The sequence below is a fragment of the Zootoca vivipara genome, chromosome 5 (genome assembly GCF_965207765.1).
Source record: "Zootoca vivipara chromosome 5, rZooViv2.hap1.1, whole genome shotgun sequence".
Lineage (NCBI taxonomy): Eukaryota > Metazoa > Chordata > Lepidosauria > Squamata > Lacertidae > Zootoca > Zootoca vivipara.
In genome coordinates this window covers 90,427,739-90,443,601 of record NC_142588.1, presented here as the reverse complement: position 1 = coordinate 90,443,601, position 15,863 = coordinate 90,427,739, and the positions used below count along the sequence as shown (strand labels likewise).

At 43.7% G+C, this 15,863-nt stretch overlaps 1 protein-coding gene across 6 annotated transcripts; it reads right to left on the bottom strand.

Annotated features, from left to right (window-relative positions):
* Positions 1 to 2,628: 2,628 nt before the first annotated feature.
* On the bottom strand, positions 2,629 to 15,769 carry LOC118078586 (uncharacterized). 6 transcript variants are annotated; one of them, XM_060274318.2, is made up of 2 exons: positions 15,559 to 15,769; positions 2,629 to 5,158 (listed from the first exon to the last, which is right to left on the bottom strand). In XM_060274318.2, the coding sequence occupies exon 2, from the start codon at positions 5,121 to 5,123 to the stop codon at positions 3,945 to 3,947; it is 1,179 nt and encodes a 392-aa protein (XP_060130301.1). In that variant the 5' UTR covers positions 5,124 to 5,158; positions 15,559 to 15,769; the 3' UTR covers positions 2,629 to 3,944. The 6 variants fall into 6 exon arrangements, with proteins under 6 accessions (XP_060130301.1, XP_060130303.1, XP_034958395.1 ...); XM_060274320.2 differs by having other exon boundaries at positions 15,565 to 15,647; XM_035102504.3 differs by lacking the exon at positions 15,559 to 15,769 and adding an exon at positions 12,031 to 12,457.
* Positions 15,770 to 15,863: the final 94 nt, after the last annotated feature.

Genomic DNA, 15,863 nt, shown 5'->3' with positions numbered 1-15,863 from the left:
CATTTTAAACTATTTTAAAGGTGAAGACCAATGTGGTTTGAGCATTGTGTAAAAGGCTTTGTCCACAAATGTATCTGGCTCAACTGCTAAGGCTGCCAATAACAGCACACAATTCTCCCCCACAAATGTTGAAAATTCTTCAGTAATATATGGTAGTATGTCATTTTGAGGGAGAGAGAAAAGCCTGCTTGGTCTTAGTATGCAATCAATGCACAGGACCTTTGCTCTGCAAGATGCAAATCCATCACTAATATATTTAGTTATTGCAACTGCTGTACAAATGCCTTACACAGCAAAGGGTGCTTTGTTCACACTAGCACAAGGAGGCTGCTGAGAGATGTGGTGGTCACAGCAAAAGTATTTTCACCCCCTTCATGGGAAACCTAACAGGTCTCAGGAGGGGTGGGCAATCTTTTTTCTACTTTTTCACTAGGGGAAATGGTTACAGGTTGTTCACTGATGACTGAGAAGGCCACCTCTTTTCATGGGGTTCCTTCCATACACACTGCTTGAAAGTATAGAGCTACAAATGAAAAATAACAAATAGCAAGGTAGCAATACAGGTAGGAGAGTGACTTCTGTAACAAAGAAGCCATGTGCAGCTATTTCAGGAAACTAGGTAAAGGGACCCCTGCCTGGGGTTGCAGAGCTCATCTCACTTTACTGGCCAAGGGAGCCAGTGTACAGCTTCTGGGTCATGGGGCCAGCATGACTAAGCCACTTCTGGTGAACTACAGCAGTGCACAGAAGTGCCATTTACCTTCCTGCTGGAGTGGTACCTATTTATCTACTTGCACTGCATGCTTTCCGACAGCTGGGTTGGCAGCAACGGGCGCTCAGCCCGAACTGCCGACCTGATCAGCAACCCCTAGGCTCTGCGGTTTAACCCACAGCGCCACCCCCGTCTCTGCTGAACATCCCACTGAAAGTGCTTTTCTTTTAACAGGCCTCCACCCACCAAAACAAATTAACAGGTCACACCTGCCTCCTGACAACTGCAAAATTCATGTTTTTGGTGCTTCCCAGCACTACCATGGTATAAAAGCATAGATCATTTTCACAGAAATCCATAGATTACTTGTGCCCACAGGTGCGTTGTGTAATTTGTTGTTTTCACCCTTTGTAAAAACAAAACTCAAAAGATCTGTGTCTTGGATCATTGATGTTCACAACCATTGAATTTGTTTTTTTTAAAAAAATGTGCAGTACTAATGTAAGCTTCATTTGGGGGACTCAAAGGGCAAGGGAATCAAGTTTTAATTCTACTGGAGTGAATTTTATCCAAACTCCCAATGGAAAACTAATGGGCGTGAGAATACACACTCTTTTAGGGGAGGGAAGCATAGTAAGGAGAAATGGGTGGAGAAGCAATGGGCTGCTTATGGTTCCTACAAAGTTCGCCAAGCCTTCGTAACATGTTACTGATCTGTATAAGGAACTGTGCTCTAATCCCATTACTGCTATGGTTAACTCAGGAATGTTCTATGCGAGTTACTTTCATAACGCCAAGTACACTGGGTTACATGCTACATGCTTCTCCTGGACAAACCTCTAGAAAGGACCTGCCAGATGAGAAAAGGGCAACCAAAATGATCAAGGGGCTGGAACTACTCCCCTATAAAGAAAGGTTGCAGCGTTTGGAACTGAGTTTATAATATTATACATTGAATGGAGGAAGTGTATGAAGTTTTTCTCCACCTCACAAGACAAAGTCATGAACATCTAATGAGGCCAATAGTTGGAGGATCTCTAGGGAAGCCAACAAGCAGAAGATTAGCTCAACAGCATCACCCACCAAAACAAAGTCTTCTTCAGCAAGACTTGTTCTCCTATAGTCCAGGGGTCAGCAAGGTTTATCTTGCCTGGGCCGGTTCAGTCCTGCAGTGATTCCTCTGTGGGCTGGATTGCACATGTGTGAGCAAGCGTGCCCACGATTTTTGGCGTCTGTGTGCAGATTCAATTTGGCCGTCTACACGTGCACAGGCGTTTTCTGGCGCTGCGGAAGCGAGTCCCCGCACCGCATTGTGCCGGTTTAGCGCAGTGTGAGAGCAGACAGCTTGGTTCGGGGGCGGCTCATGGGGCAGTCAAACGACCTCCGTGGGCCGCTTCTGGCCCTTAGGTTACTGACCCCTGCCCTATACCCTCAATTATTTTGATAAATTTGTCACTACAGTAATCATGCTTTTCCCCCAATTTACCAGAACAGTCCTTAAACTAGCCTGTAGTTTTCTGCATTGCTTTTTAACATAGCACTATCTGCTTTATTGTCTGTCATGGAAGCCAATCATATGTTTGCTATTTTAACATGTGAAGCATTTGAAACTAGCATTTGAAACACTGCAGCAAACTGGTGTTAAATGATTCTAAGGCAAGCTTTAACAAAATGGTTTTGGACACTTAAAAGTTTTAAATTTGAGTATGCATTACACCCCACCTGGCTCTCTCATCTCATGCCAATTTTCCAGCCACCCCATTCCTCTTCCCATTAAGACCTCAAATCTGTTGCCCAATGCTCAGGCACCATTTACAAGGCAGGCCTGCCAAGTACCAAAAATAACAATTTATAATGACCTGCTCATTGTCCCAGCTTTGTTCTCCTGGATCAAGTTTTGCATCTACCACAAAACATCCAAAGCAAATGCATTTATTTAAACATGTGTTACATTTTGCACAGCAGAAGCTCTGATTATACAAAAGCAAACATATCTACAATTTAGGAGACATGCCATATGCTCTATTACTGATGCTGAACTACCAAACCAATTTCTGTTCTGAACAAAGTTGCAATTCATAAACTGAGATTTTATAAACATAAAGCATTACACAATGAACATTTAGTCTTCCCAAGCTGCCAGTAGCTTCAGAGGATAAGTTGCTGGTACTCTAGTAGAGAAGGCCTGGATGTGCTCTCAGTCAACATGGCAACACAACCACCCAAAATAATCTTTACATTACATGAGAAAAATGGATACCCCCATCTTCATCACTGCTGAGCACTGAATTTACTTTTTAAGGTCTGATATTCACATTTGCTCAGAAACAGGTTCCATACAATTGGGTGGAACCTATTCCCAAATTAATAGGTGCATGAGCTAGATTTCCGCACCATCTCCTGTATTCATGTCCTCTGGCTCTTTAAATATCCAGGTGCCCTTCTCCCCAACACCACTCAGCTTATAACTGTGAATTTCAACACCACACAGGCTGTTTTTTGGAAAAGCAAAGCACAGGTTCCAAGAAGTACTGTGAATGTCCTGTAAGAGAGGTGGCTCTGTATTGTAAAAAGAAGCAGGAAATCAAAAACCAATACACCCCAAAACCCAAGCCACAAGTGCTCTGGTCTCAGAAACTGTATTCCAAGTTTTTTTCTGGTGGTAGGAAGGCAGCAAAAATAATTTCACAGAACATCCAAGTCCAAGTTATATGGGAGCATGGAATCATTAAGGCAGCGGTGCAATTGCCACTTGCATGGAAAGAGCAGATGAGAAGCTAATTTGTGTGTTCCTCCTTTCACATCAACTGCTGCCATTTTATCATGTTGTCTGGCCCAACCAAGTGAGGACAGGCAGGTGAGATAGCATGGCTGCCGCCACCTTTCACAGTAGAAATGGCAGGCATGCCGGCTTGCTGTACGCAGCATACTTAATGCAGCTTGCAGAAAGGAATGCACATGACCACAGAAGATCTGCTGTTCTCCTGCCCAGCTGATGGGCTATATGCAAGCGGAGTGTGATCGTCGCAGGAAAACAGGGTGTGCGTCCGGGGGTGTGAGGTGAGTGGCAGGATGTGCTGTGTAACTAATAACTATAAAGGATGCATTAAAGGCACAGAAGGGAACTTAACTACTTTGCACTACTCGGCGAGAAGCCAGAAAGGAGCATCCGTTACGAGATCTGAAGGCACATATTTCATGGAAGGGAGGGTGCCAGCACTTCTCAGCACCTTCATTCTTCCTTAGCCCAGGCAGCCGCACTTTTCTTCGCCTCCTGGTGAGGGAGCACAGCCTCCACATAGAACTTCTCCAGTTTGGATGCAGTCGTCTCCCAGAAAACAGGGTCGAAATCTACAGGGGCAATCGCCGTTTCTTTGTTGGTGTGGACCACCAATTCTGCCTTTGGAAGGCCAGTGACGCCCATCTGGGTTTGCAACTGCGTGTAGTAATGGTGGTTCTTCTTCAAGGAGTAGGAGTCGCCCACCTTCTCCAGACAGAAGCTTTTGTCCTTGCAAGCTTCCGTCACCGTCCTATCTCTGTGTTTGTAGGGACACTTGACCTCCAGAACCCCCAGGTCTTCCCCAGTATCTGCGTCTTTGATAATCCCGTCGGGGCTGGCAGCCAGCCAAGGTTTCCTTTTATCAATGAAGAGGCCGCAATCATCAACCTTCACCGATTTGTTAACCTCTCTGGACTTGAGTGCCTCGTAAGCCTGCACCGCTTTCTTCTCGTTGCGGATGCCCCAAGACATGGCCGGGGTCTGCACGCCGGAACCAGGTTCCACCACACGCTTCAGGTACGACTGAGGGATCTCGGAGCTCTGGCCCTTCACAAACTTGCTGTTGGCTATCTGGGGAGCTATGGATGCTGTGATGCGGTTTTCACGGTACTTGTACCATTCAGGGTTAGTGCGCTGACCCCGGGTGCCTTTCTCTATTTCAGCAACCTTTTCAGCAGAGAGAGGGGAAGGAAAGTGGCTCACTTTACCGTGGGCTTTGCCCTGAGTTTTGCTAGCCGCCTGTGTCGGCGATGGGCTGCAAGCAGCGGGACCTACAGAGGCTTCAGTAGCTGCAGCGGGGGACTTTCCTCCTCCTCTTGCTCTTGCTGTGGGCGTCTTTGCTCCTGCTCCATGGTTGCTCTTTGTGCCTCCTTGCTCGCTGCTGGATGCCGATGTGGACCTCGCCTGGTAACTTTGCCCTGTTCCTCTCAGGCTTGTGGCACTGGCTGGCTTTTCAGCCGCCCCCTGTCGGCCACCATGATCCTTCGCAGCAGGAGCACTCTGAGTTCTGCTGCTGGCAGGTACCGTTCTGGATGAGGCAGAAGATCGCGGGGCTGCCGGGGCTGCTTTTGGCGCTGTGGCAGCAGGTTGAGGGGAGGGTACATTGCCAGAGGTTTTCCTGGGCCTGCCCATTGCTTGAGGGAGTCACGTTCTGCAGATGTGGGAGGCTGGGGAAAGAGAGAAGGGGAGAGGGAAATTAAAATGCTTGCAAAAAGACACCTGCCAGACAGCTTTGTGTCCATCAAGATAGGTCACAGCCTGGTGCACTTCAGGTCAGTGTTAGAAACTGGGATAGAAGGTTGTGGGTGCCAAAACGGAATGTCTAGTCACTGCTGGGGGGGGGTCGCAAACACTTTTTATTTAAGCATGAATTAATATGCAATTCACATAAGTGCCACAATTTTAGCAGAAATTGTTAATACCAGTATCTGTTTAATTTGGTGTTTACAATAAAAATATTGGTACCAAACTTCAGTTTTCAAAACAGGCTACTCCTTTATTGTTATATTGTCTATCCTTAACATATACTTTGAGGTTTAAAATAACATACATTTCAGTAATCCTTGAGTGTCAGCCAGGCGCAAAAAATGGCACCCAGACTTTTTGAGGTGCTTGAAAATGGAGAAACTTTAGTTGCAAAATGCACCTGGTGCGCCCTGCTAATTTCAAACTCTGCTTCAGGTGTTTTGGAATATAGCCCAAATCAGCTTCTGTCCATGTGAATCTGAATGTTGAAAACTTTAAATGATACCTGGGGGAATATTTTATGATCAATATTTTAAGTCAGCTTCAATTAAACCAGTCAATCAATACAAAATGTATGGATTTTGGAGCACTAAGATGCTTCTCTTTAATTTCCTGTTCAATAAACTTTATTACAAAAGAGTGAGGACAAATGTTTCCACAAGAAGGAAAAAACTGTCTGAAAGGCCAACACATTTTTTGTACCATGAGATTCACAGGATTGAGTTAATTTCTTACATGCACGTTTTCAGACTTAAGCACTAAGATTCTGCCCAGCAGGTTGGAAGGCTACTCTGTGGTTTAGTCAGAATTCATGATGAAACCAAATTTTGACACACAAGATCCTTCATTTATAGCCTTCAGAACAGCAACAATTAAATTGTTTCCTCCTTCCGTAGTCTGAATTCTATCATCTGTCAGGTAAGAAATGCCAGCACAAGCCTATGCCAGCTTTAATCTTTAAGCCTAAAGAGAAAACCCGTAATTTGAGAATGAAAGGCAGAATTCACATGAGTTGTGACCAAGTTTCTCAACCGTAATGAAGCCTTAAAAGTTTTATTTTGAAAAACAGACCTGTTTCAAGGAAACGGTTCCATTGCTCAGGCCTCTGGGTAAAAATCTGAGAAGATATTCTTACCGCACTAATTGGAAATGAGCTCACAAGAACCAGCACCTGCATTATCTAAATGTCTGGTGTGTTCAAGGTCAGTATGTCAACTAGAAAAAAATTGCTTTGTGTGAAACGCAGGACCTTGGCATCCAGAAGCTTCCTGATTAGATAGCTGGGGTCGCCCTTGTTGCTGTGCTGTTTAGGATTAAAAACGTATTTCCTTATCTTTTGCTTCACAACTTTTGTTCTGGGGACCTGTCTGGTTCCCAGTTTTCCTCTGGGGTCAACTGCGGTGATGGTTTGTAAGCAAGTTTTTGTTTTGTCTTATAAATCCCAAAGATATTTCTTAACTGCAGTTTACTTGTATTCCTCACTGGTATACTGTACATGTTATTTTTATTAATGCTTTTTTTTTAATTTAAAAAAATCTACACCATCTTTTTCTGCTGTTTCTCTGGCTAGAGCCTTGAGTACTGAATTGAGTTCCCAACTTCTTAAATCATTACCTACTGAACAATTGTGTGGGCTCGAGGGACAGAGTCTGATCTTTTGAGCTCTTGTCCTTGGAATCCTAAGTGACATCCAATAAGGTGCTGGGAGTCTCCTGGCCCAGACTGGTTAAAGTTAAGGAGCAGGGCAGAATTATACCTTGCAGGGTTGGTTTCAGATTTTGGTTATTTGGCTACTGCTAAATACGAGTCAGTCCCCAAGGTTTTGGGTGCTGGCCCTTGACAACTGCTACTTACAGTTGGTTGGTTAGCTTCCACAGATCTTAGCTCTCATAATTTGTTCTGTTCTAGGTTGTGAATGCCTCTTGTGATCTGAGACCCCCAAGGACCCTATGAGGGGGTAAGGAGGACTGATCAGGAATAATAATTGGAACACAGTAGCTTTTTTAAGAATACAGCAGGGAGCTCTATATTCTGGCACAGGCCTCATTAATACACACATGCATTTGCTCCAAAGCCTTTTCTCTCTCTTTCCCCCAGGGAAAGAAGATAAAACAGAACTTATGCATATAGCTGTACAAAGGTAACAAAATAAAAGTTAGTGTGTATTAATTTCAGCTGGAGAAAAAATTGCCTGGGGAAGAAGGTGGCAACACAACTTTCATCAAACAACTTTCAGCAAACTGGGGGTTACACACACACTTTAGACTAAGTAACACAACTTATCATAAATGCAAGCCAAAGAAGCAGAGCAAAAATATTAGCAGCCCTGTCTTGAAAGATTTCCATTAAAAACAAGGTATTTGCCTGATTGCTAATCCACAAAGCCCCATTCTTAAAACAAAATGATCTTTAGCCTTCTGAAAGACAAACTAACCTGGGAGGCATCTTTATTCCCATTCCATAAAAATGGTGCCACTACAAAGAAGTCCATGTTCTTCATAAATTCAGTTACCACATATGGTTCTCAGGGCAGGGAGCCTTCAGATGACCTTATTATGTGGGGACACTTATGGGAGGGGCCAAAGATAAAATTCAGCATTTTCAATTGTTCACATACTGGTTTGACCAAATAGTGTTCCAATTGCAGTTTGTGAGCTTCTGAGTTAAACAGAACCTTTCCTCTGGGTGCACGTTCAAGAAAACGAGAAGGGTCGGTGGTGAAGAAATAAGTTTCTGGTGGATAGATTGGGGGGGGGGCTGCTGTAGGCTGTCATACAACAGCTGCTGAAGAGGAGTTATTCTACAATCCTGTTAAAGGTGAAGGAGGCCCTGTCCTTTCTTTGCATCTGGCTAAAGATATTTCTTGCCCAAACGACTTAGGGCACTTTCTACAAATGAATCTTTGTACATTATCCAGTGAACAAGGCAATAAATCAATGGAACAAAATGAAGGCAGGCAGTTTGGGGACATTTGCAGAGCAATCCTTTTGTGTGTTTACTCAGAGGCATTGTTCAATGGGGCTTACTCCCAAGTGCCCATCCCACAGTGCTAAATACAGGCAATGTGAGGTTTCAAGTTACACAGTGTCTCCTCTCCCAACAACACTACTGTACTGTAAATGGCGGGAAGGAGAGCACTCACTATAAAATGCATCCTTATATTCTGTGCTCAACAAAACACAAACATTTCTCATATGGTGGGAGGAGGGGAGCACAGATTATAGATAAATGATTTTTTCTTTATGTTAGCAAAACTGGAGATTGATTTTGAAACCAAAGCTCCCTTGGAAGCCAAATCGGAGATTTGCTGCACACTGCTTTGCCACCTCTCTAACAATCAACTTTGTTCATTCATATTCCACTCATATTGCCCAGACTCTGAGCAACCACATAAAATAATTAAGAGTTGCATCCAAATTTAGCCATAACCCCCCAAAAAACTTGATGCACACGTTATGTTAAATATAGTTTTGGGAAGCAAAATAAAAAAATTCCTTCCAGCAGCACCTTAAAGCCATTTTTATGTTAGCTGCAATCTTAAACCTACTTAATTGCAAGTAGACATCCCCCCCCAAAGGAAACAAAACACAAAGAACCTCAGATATCAGCACTTACTGCACCCCAGGAGTACACAAGCAGCAAACGGATCCTGAATGGGAAAACAGCATGCATTCACGGAGCAGTAAGAAAAAGACCAAAGGGTGGGACATGGGAAAAGGAAACTGAATTCGAAACTGCTCTCAATTCCCAAATTATCATAGTGACTAAGCAAGCCAATGAGGCATGCCAGGGCACAACACTTTTGCTCTTTGCTCCTCCAGCATGCAACCGAATAGAAGCAAATCGCCATTTACACCTGTAATAAGAATTTTAAGGTCTTATATACATATAATGAATGTTCATAAATGTACCAAGCAAACACGTACATAAATATATAAACCACGTCTGAAGCACAGGAAGACAGTCCTGAAACCATTTTGACTCCCAATCTGACCAAATGTTTCTCTTCAAGGAGGGAGGGGGTGAGGAAACCCTCCAATTGTCTCAGGAATTAAGTAATGACCATCTCAAAGGAATGGCCAAAATACCAGAAAAGGCAATCAGATAAGGCATTATCAGATAACCTGGCAGACAGGAGATAAACAACGCACTCAGACTCTGATTTCTGTTGTAGACCGCCTTTTCTGTGATGTAAGTATGATGTATCAGGGGGGTGGTCTTGGGCTACACCCCTTCTGTTTATGGGGGTTACAGATAGGTAGCCTTGTTGGGTCTGCCGCAGTCGAAACAAAATAAAAAAAAATCCTTCCAGTAGCACCTTCGAGACCAAGAAGTGTGTATGCACACGAAAGCTCATACCAATGACAAACTTAGTTGGTCTCTAAGGTGCTACTGGAATGGACTTTTTAATTTTGTTTCTGGAAGTGGTGTTGGACTCCAGAGCGGGCAATTAAAAATGTCTATATAAGGGCAGGCACACCTTTGTTCTGGGTCCTCCTCCTCTCTCCTGAGTGTGGGGGGAGCACCCTGTTGCAAAAGCTTTAATAAAGATCAGGCTTGCTGGCTGCTTTGCTTCTCAATATTCTCTGGTTGGCCTCTGCTATTTTCTCCTACCAATGGAGAACCTACAAGGGACTCTATAAGGGCTCTTGTGTACCCCATAAGGGAATGAGGGCAGATTTTGTGTACAACACACCTTTCTTAAAGTTTACACACAGATTACATCTAGCAGAGGAGGCACGGCTGAAAGGCAACATCTGATTAAAGGCAGAATTCCATCAAAGAACAGCTTTGAGGTCAATTATTAGTATGGAAAGAAGGGAAAAGGTTCACAAGTTGAGGCAAGAAGAGCTCTGCTGGAGCAGACGGTCTTCTCCATCCAGTCCAGTACCCTGTTTACCACACTGACCAATCAGATACCCTCTGAGAAGACAAAGGCAAAAGCCTTAGGGGACATACTACCCCTGAACATGGAGGCTCCATTTAGTCATCATCTTCTTCTTTGGCAATCACAGTAACAGTAAACTTATCCTCCCTCAGTTTGTCTAATCTTCCCACCCACCTTTCTAAGCTGGCCATCATCCCATCCTGAGGAAGTGAGTTCCACTGGAGCACTGGGCTGTATGACAAACCTTGGTTGGTTTTTCTGAATCAGATGCTAATCAACTTCATTGGGAGACTCCTAGGTTTTCTTTAAAAACAACAACCACAAGCCTCACCCCTCCACCATGAATTATTTTTTATAATTAATTTTATAAAACACTATTAGATCACCAACCACACTCAACTCTTCCTGTTTCTTACCAAAATAAGTAAACAAGCAAAGTTTTCCTGTAGGGCACACACACAAGCCTTGATATTTGGGCTGCTATTTTCTGCAACTTCTCTAAAATATCCTTAGATAGGAAAGTGCCAAACTACAGTGGTACCTCGCAAGACAAAATTAATTCGTTCCGTTACAAACTGAAGGAATATGAAGAATTAAAAAAGTTAGGAATCAGCAATTGGCAATATGTACAGTTAATTAGTGTTTTCCAAAAAGATAAAAAATTAGGATTTGCAAAAGAAAGTACTAAATTTGAATTAGAGGTTATCCAAAACAAAAAGAAAGTATTATCTAAAACATACAGCTTACTTTTAAATTGGGATCTTATGGAAGAGAGTACGAAAGAGGCAATGATAAAATGGTCAAAAGATCTTGGCCATACAATCACTATCGAACAATGGGATAAGCTGTGGGGTCAGGACATCAAATTTACAGCTGCTAACAATTTAAAAGAATTTTTTTTGAAAATTTACTATAGATGGTATTTAACACCTGTGAAACTAGCGAAGATTTATAAAATCAAATCCAATTTGTGCTGGAGATGCAGTAAAGAACCGGGAACTTTTATTCACATATGGTGGAAATGTGAGGAGATAGTAAAATTTTGGAATACTATACATGAAGAAATGAAAAAAATGATGAAACGATCAATATCAAAAAAACCAGAAATGTACCTATTAGGTTTGTTAAATGAGGAAATCCCTAAAGAAAATATAAAAGTGTTCCTATATGCAAGTACAGCAGCAAGAATGCTAATAGCAGCAAATTGGAAATCCGCTAGAATACCATCAGTAGAAGAATGGATTAATAAATTGAGCGAGTATCTATTGATGGCAAGACTAACAGCAGCTGTAAGGAATCAGTCGAAGCAGAAATTAAGAAAGGAGTGGGAAAGTTATGATCAGTATATGAGGAAACATTGTTCGAAAGAAGATATGTTAATATGTGTAGACTAGGGGATATGAAGGGAATAAAAACAAAAATAATTATTTAGAAATCTTAATAGTAAAGTGGAATTATATTGGAAGTAAATGCACGGGTGAACACAAGAGTGGAAAAGGAAGTCGAAAAAGTGCGGAGGGAAGTACAGAGGGGAGGGGGAGGGTGGGTAAAGGGGGGTTGTATTTATGCATATGATTGATTTTACCTTGTTTAAGTTTGTTACTGCTTTTGTTGTATATTTTGAAATTTGAAATAAAGTTTTTTTTAACTCTTAAAAAAAAAATTAATTCGTTCCGAGAGTCATTTCGTCTTGCGAAAAATTTGTCTTGCGAAGCGCGGTTTCCCATAGGAATGCATTGAAATTTAATTAATGCGTTCCTATGGGCAAAAAAAGTCAGAACAAAGTCAAATTTGGTTTACATAGTGTTTATAAAGTGCTCTGTAAAGGCATACTTCAACTTTTTAAACATGACAGAAAAACATTTAAAAATCAGCAAACATGAGGCAGGACCATCTTTTACGTACCCAGAGCTGCAGAGGGTGTCTCTGGGGGATGGCATGAACGCTGTTCAACTGGTAGAAGGCACTGTAGAGTAGGCAGGAACGGTCTCAGGCTGGCAAGCCTGAGCAGCTGGTTCCTCTTCCACTCTTTGCTTCTTCATGATGAACCTCTCCATGGTCTGCTGCTTCAGCTGCCTTTTCAGCACCCCTCTGAAAGAGGACATGATCCTTGTGTCAAGCATGTTTGCAAGGTCACGTGCCAGAGCCTTGTCTGGGTGGTGCCGACGCGCAAAAGTCTGCACGTTTTCCCACTTTTGGCAGATGTCCTTCAGTTCTGTGGAGGACAGCTGTTCCTCAATTGTCACTTCTTCCTCTCCTGCGTAGCCTCTGCCTGCAGTTTGACCAGGTCGTGGTCGTGGTCCTCCACCAGCTCGCAGACGTCCTCCTCTGTGACCTCGAGGCCCATGGTCCTCCCCAAGGAAACAATGTCCTCCAGCACTGTTGACTCTGGTGCAGAAGCATCAGAGTCACTTCTTGCCACACAGTCTGGCCACAGGTTGCGCCAAGCGGAATTCAGAATTCTCTGGCTGATCCCGTCCCAGGCCGTGGTGATCAGCTTCACGCAGCTGGCGATGTCGAAGTGGTTTCTCCAGAAATCACGCAGGGTGAGGTTGGTGCAATCAGTCACCTCGAAGCAGCGCCTGAAAATCTCCTTGGTGTAGAGTTTTTTGAAATTGGCGATGACCTGCTGCAGTAGTGGGGTAGTGTTAGGTGGCAGGAACATGATTTTTATGAAGCGGAAGTCCTCTAACAAGTCTTCCTCAAGGCCTGGAGGATGAGCAGGAGCATTGTCCACCAGAAGCACGGCCTTCAGCGGCAGGTCGTTGTCCAGCAGGTACTGCTTGACAGCAGGGCCAAAAGCCAGATTGACCCACTCCACAAACAGGACACGTGTGACCCAAGCCTTAGCGTTGGATCGCCACAACACGCTCAGCTGGTCTTTGTTGACCTTGTGCTTTTTGAAGGCCCGTGGGTTCTCGGAGTGGTACACCAGCATGGGCTTTATCTTCAGGTCACCGCTGGCGTTGGCACAGAAGAGGAGGGTCAGATGGTCCTTCATGAACTTGTGGCCAGGCAGCTTGGTCTCCTCTTAAGTGAGGAAGGTCCTTTTGGGCATCCTCTTCCAAAACAGCCCGGTCTCATCGCAGTTGAAGACCTGCTGTGGAAGGTAGCCCTGTGTCTTCACGACCTCCAGGAACTCCGTGTCAAAGTCTTTCTTGGGACCCATGTCAGCACAGTTGCTACGTTTGCAAAAAAGAAGGCAGTTAAAACCTTAAAAAAAGGAAAGGCACTGAGAAACCTTAAAAGGCACTTAAAAGGGGGGGCAGTCTAAACCTTTAAAAAGGCACTTTTTTAAAAAAAGGGGGGCCAATTTAAACCTTAAAAAAGGCACTGAGAAACCTTAAAAGGCACTTTTTTATAAAAAAAGGCAGTTAAAACCTTTAAAAGTTTTTTTATGAAAAGTTATGAAAAGTGCAAAGAAACTTACCTTAACTGCTGAAAACCTTGCAAAAAGCTTCAAAAAAGTTTCTTTTCTCCTCGAAGTCTACCCTGGAACTGCATGTCGAGAAGTGAGCCCAGGCTGCATTGGGGAGGCTTTCTAAAGCTCCAGACACAATCATAGCTGCCAAGACTCCCATTTTCCCCGGGAAATCCCCGTTTTTCCAGCTGTTCCTAGCTGATTTTTTTTGTTTTTCCCCTGGTTTATTCTGGCGCGGCAGCCATTTTGGAAGTGGGCGGAGCATGCTCAGAAGCGACTTTTGATGCTGCTCTGCCCAGTGCCAAAATGGCCGCAGTGCGACTTCTGGCGCGGCGGCCATTTTGGAACTGGGCAAAGCAGCATCAAAAGTCACTTCTGAGCATGCTCCGCCCACTTCCAAAATGGCGGCAGCGCTACTTCCGGTCTGCTATTTCCGGCCCGGCCCCTGATTTCTCTGACAGCAACTTGCGGGTATGCACAATGCATCCTGGGTATTGACGGTTTTGCGATTTAAACAAGCAAAAAAAAAAACGGGGGGAGCACGGGGGGAATTGTCTTGCAAAACACGGCCATAGAAAAATTTGACTTGCGAGTCACCATAACAATCGCAAGACGCTTTCGTCTTGCGTGTTTTTTGTTGCGCGAGGCATTCGTCTTGCGAGGTACCACTGTATACACAATACTACAAATACAGTCATTCCTTACATTTTATTAGACTACTGTATTACTATTACTACATGTGACCAACACACACAGCTGAAACTCTTTTAGCTGAGTCACTCCGCACAACCCCATTAAGCTCAAAAATTCCAGAACATTGCAGGAAAGAGAACAAAGTAACCCAGTTTATTTATTTATTAGCTAAAGCAAGGATTCCCAAACTGTAGAGTACTACCGGTAGTGGCCTGCAAGCCTCAATATTCATATTGATTTTAACTGCATTTTTATCACTTCTTTTCCAATACAGTATTCATAATACTGTATTTTATTGTATTGATTTGAATTCTACGGAATGCAAATTGCAATAGAAATAAAACACATTAAAAGAAATAAAAGCAGTAATAAGAATACAATTTTAAAAAATCAAACTGCATCTGGCACAGCACATTACAAATGCACGTAACTAGGGGGGAAAGCCTTTAAGTGATGTGCCATGGCTAATCAGCAATTTTCAAGTGGTTTGTTGCAGAAGGAAAGTTTGGGAGCCACTGAGTGAAAGCACTTTTAGGTCTAATCTCTCTGAAACCAGCTCACAACAGGAAGTTGTTTAGGTAAGTTTTTAATGTTTGAAGTTTTGTCGTGTTTTTAATATTCCGTTGGGAGCAGCCCAGTGTGGCTGGGGAAACCCAGCCAGATGGGCGGGGTATAATCAATTACTATTATTAGCTTCACATGCATAGCAAGGACATTATACTACTAAGAGATTTACATGCAGTGCTTTGAAATGATCCAAGACTCAAATGGCCTTTCTTTAACCCATCTTCCTGTGAGCCACTCTGCGATGCAGAGATGTTTATTTGTGTAGCCAAAGCCCTTATAAAGAAAATTAACAAAAACAAAATACACACTTAATTTCCCTTGTCAAGCAAAAAATTTGATCCGCTTAAGAATTCAACTTGCTCATCCCCCACACACTTTTCTCCTTGAAGCTGCCACTCGAAAGGCAAAACAGGCCACCTTTTCAGAAGTGAGGCGTGTGCGCACGTGTTTCTTTGCAACAAGAACTCCCACATATGCATTTATTTCTTTGCAACGAGTACTCCCAACTTCTGAAAACCATACATATATGCTTTGCAATAGGAACCCCCACCTTTCCAGCACACACACAAATTGTTATTTATTTGCAACAAGAATTCCCTCCTTTTCAGAAAATTATATATATATATTGCAACAGTAATTCCCGCCTTTTAAGATAACATCACATATACTGTATATATCTGCAACCAAACTGCTTCCGAGCGGCTAAATCAAAAAGCGCGCGCTTTTCCACCGCGTGCGCAGTAATCTTTTACCTTTACCCGGGGCGCGCTTCCAGTCTCCGAGGAGCTTCGCTTCCGGCAGCAACCCGAGACTAACGAGCCTCCGCCTGTCGCTCCCAGAATGAGGAACGCCCGCGAAGGCCCCGCCTCCGCTTCCGGGAGGGTCCCGCCCACAGGAGGGTGGGGCGGGAACCTGCACATGCGCAAAAAGGAACGGTTCCGGGCCGCCTCTGGTTCCGCCCTCTTAAGGACGTTCGAGGCGCGTTTGGGCGGGAATTCTCGAGCAACGGGCGAGATTTGGCGGTTATTTCCCCGCCCCGCTTATTTTGAAAGGAAGC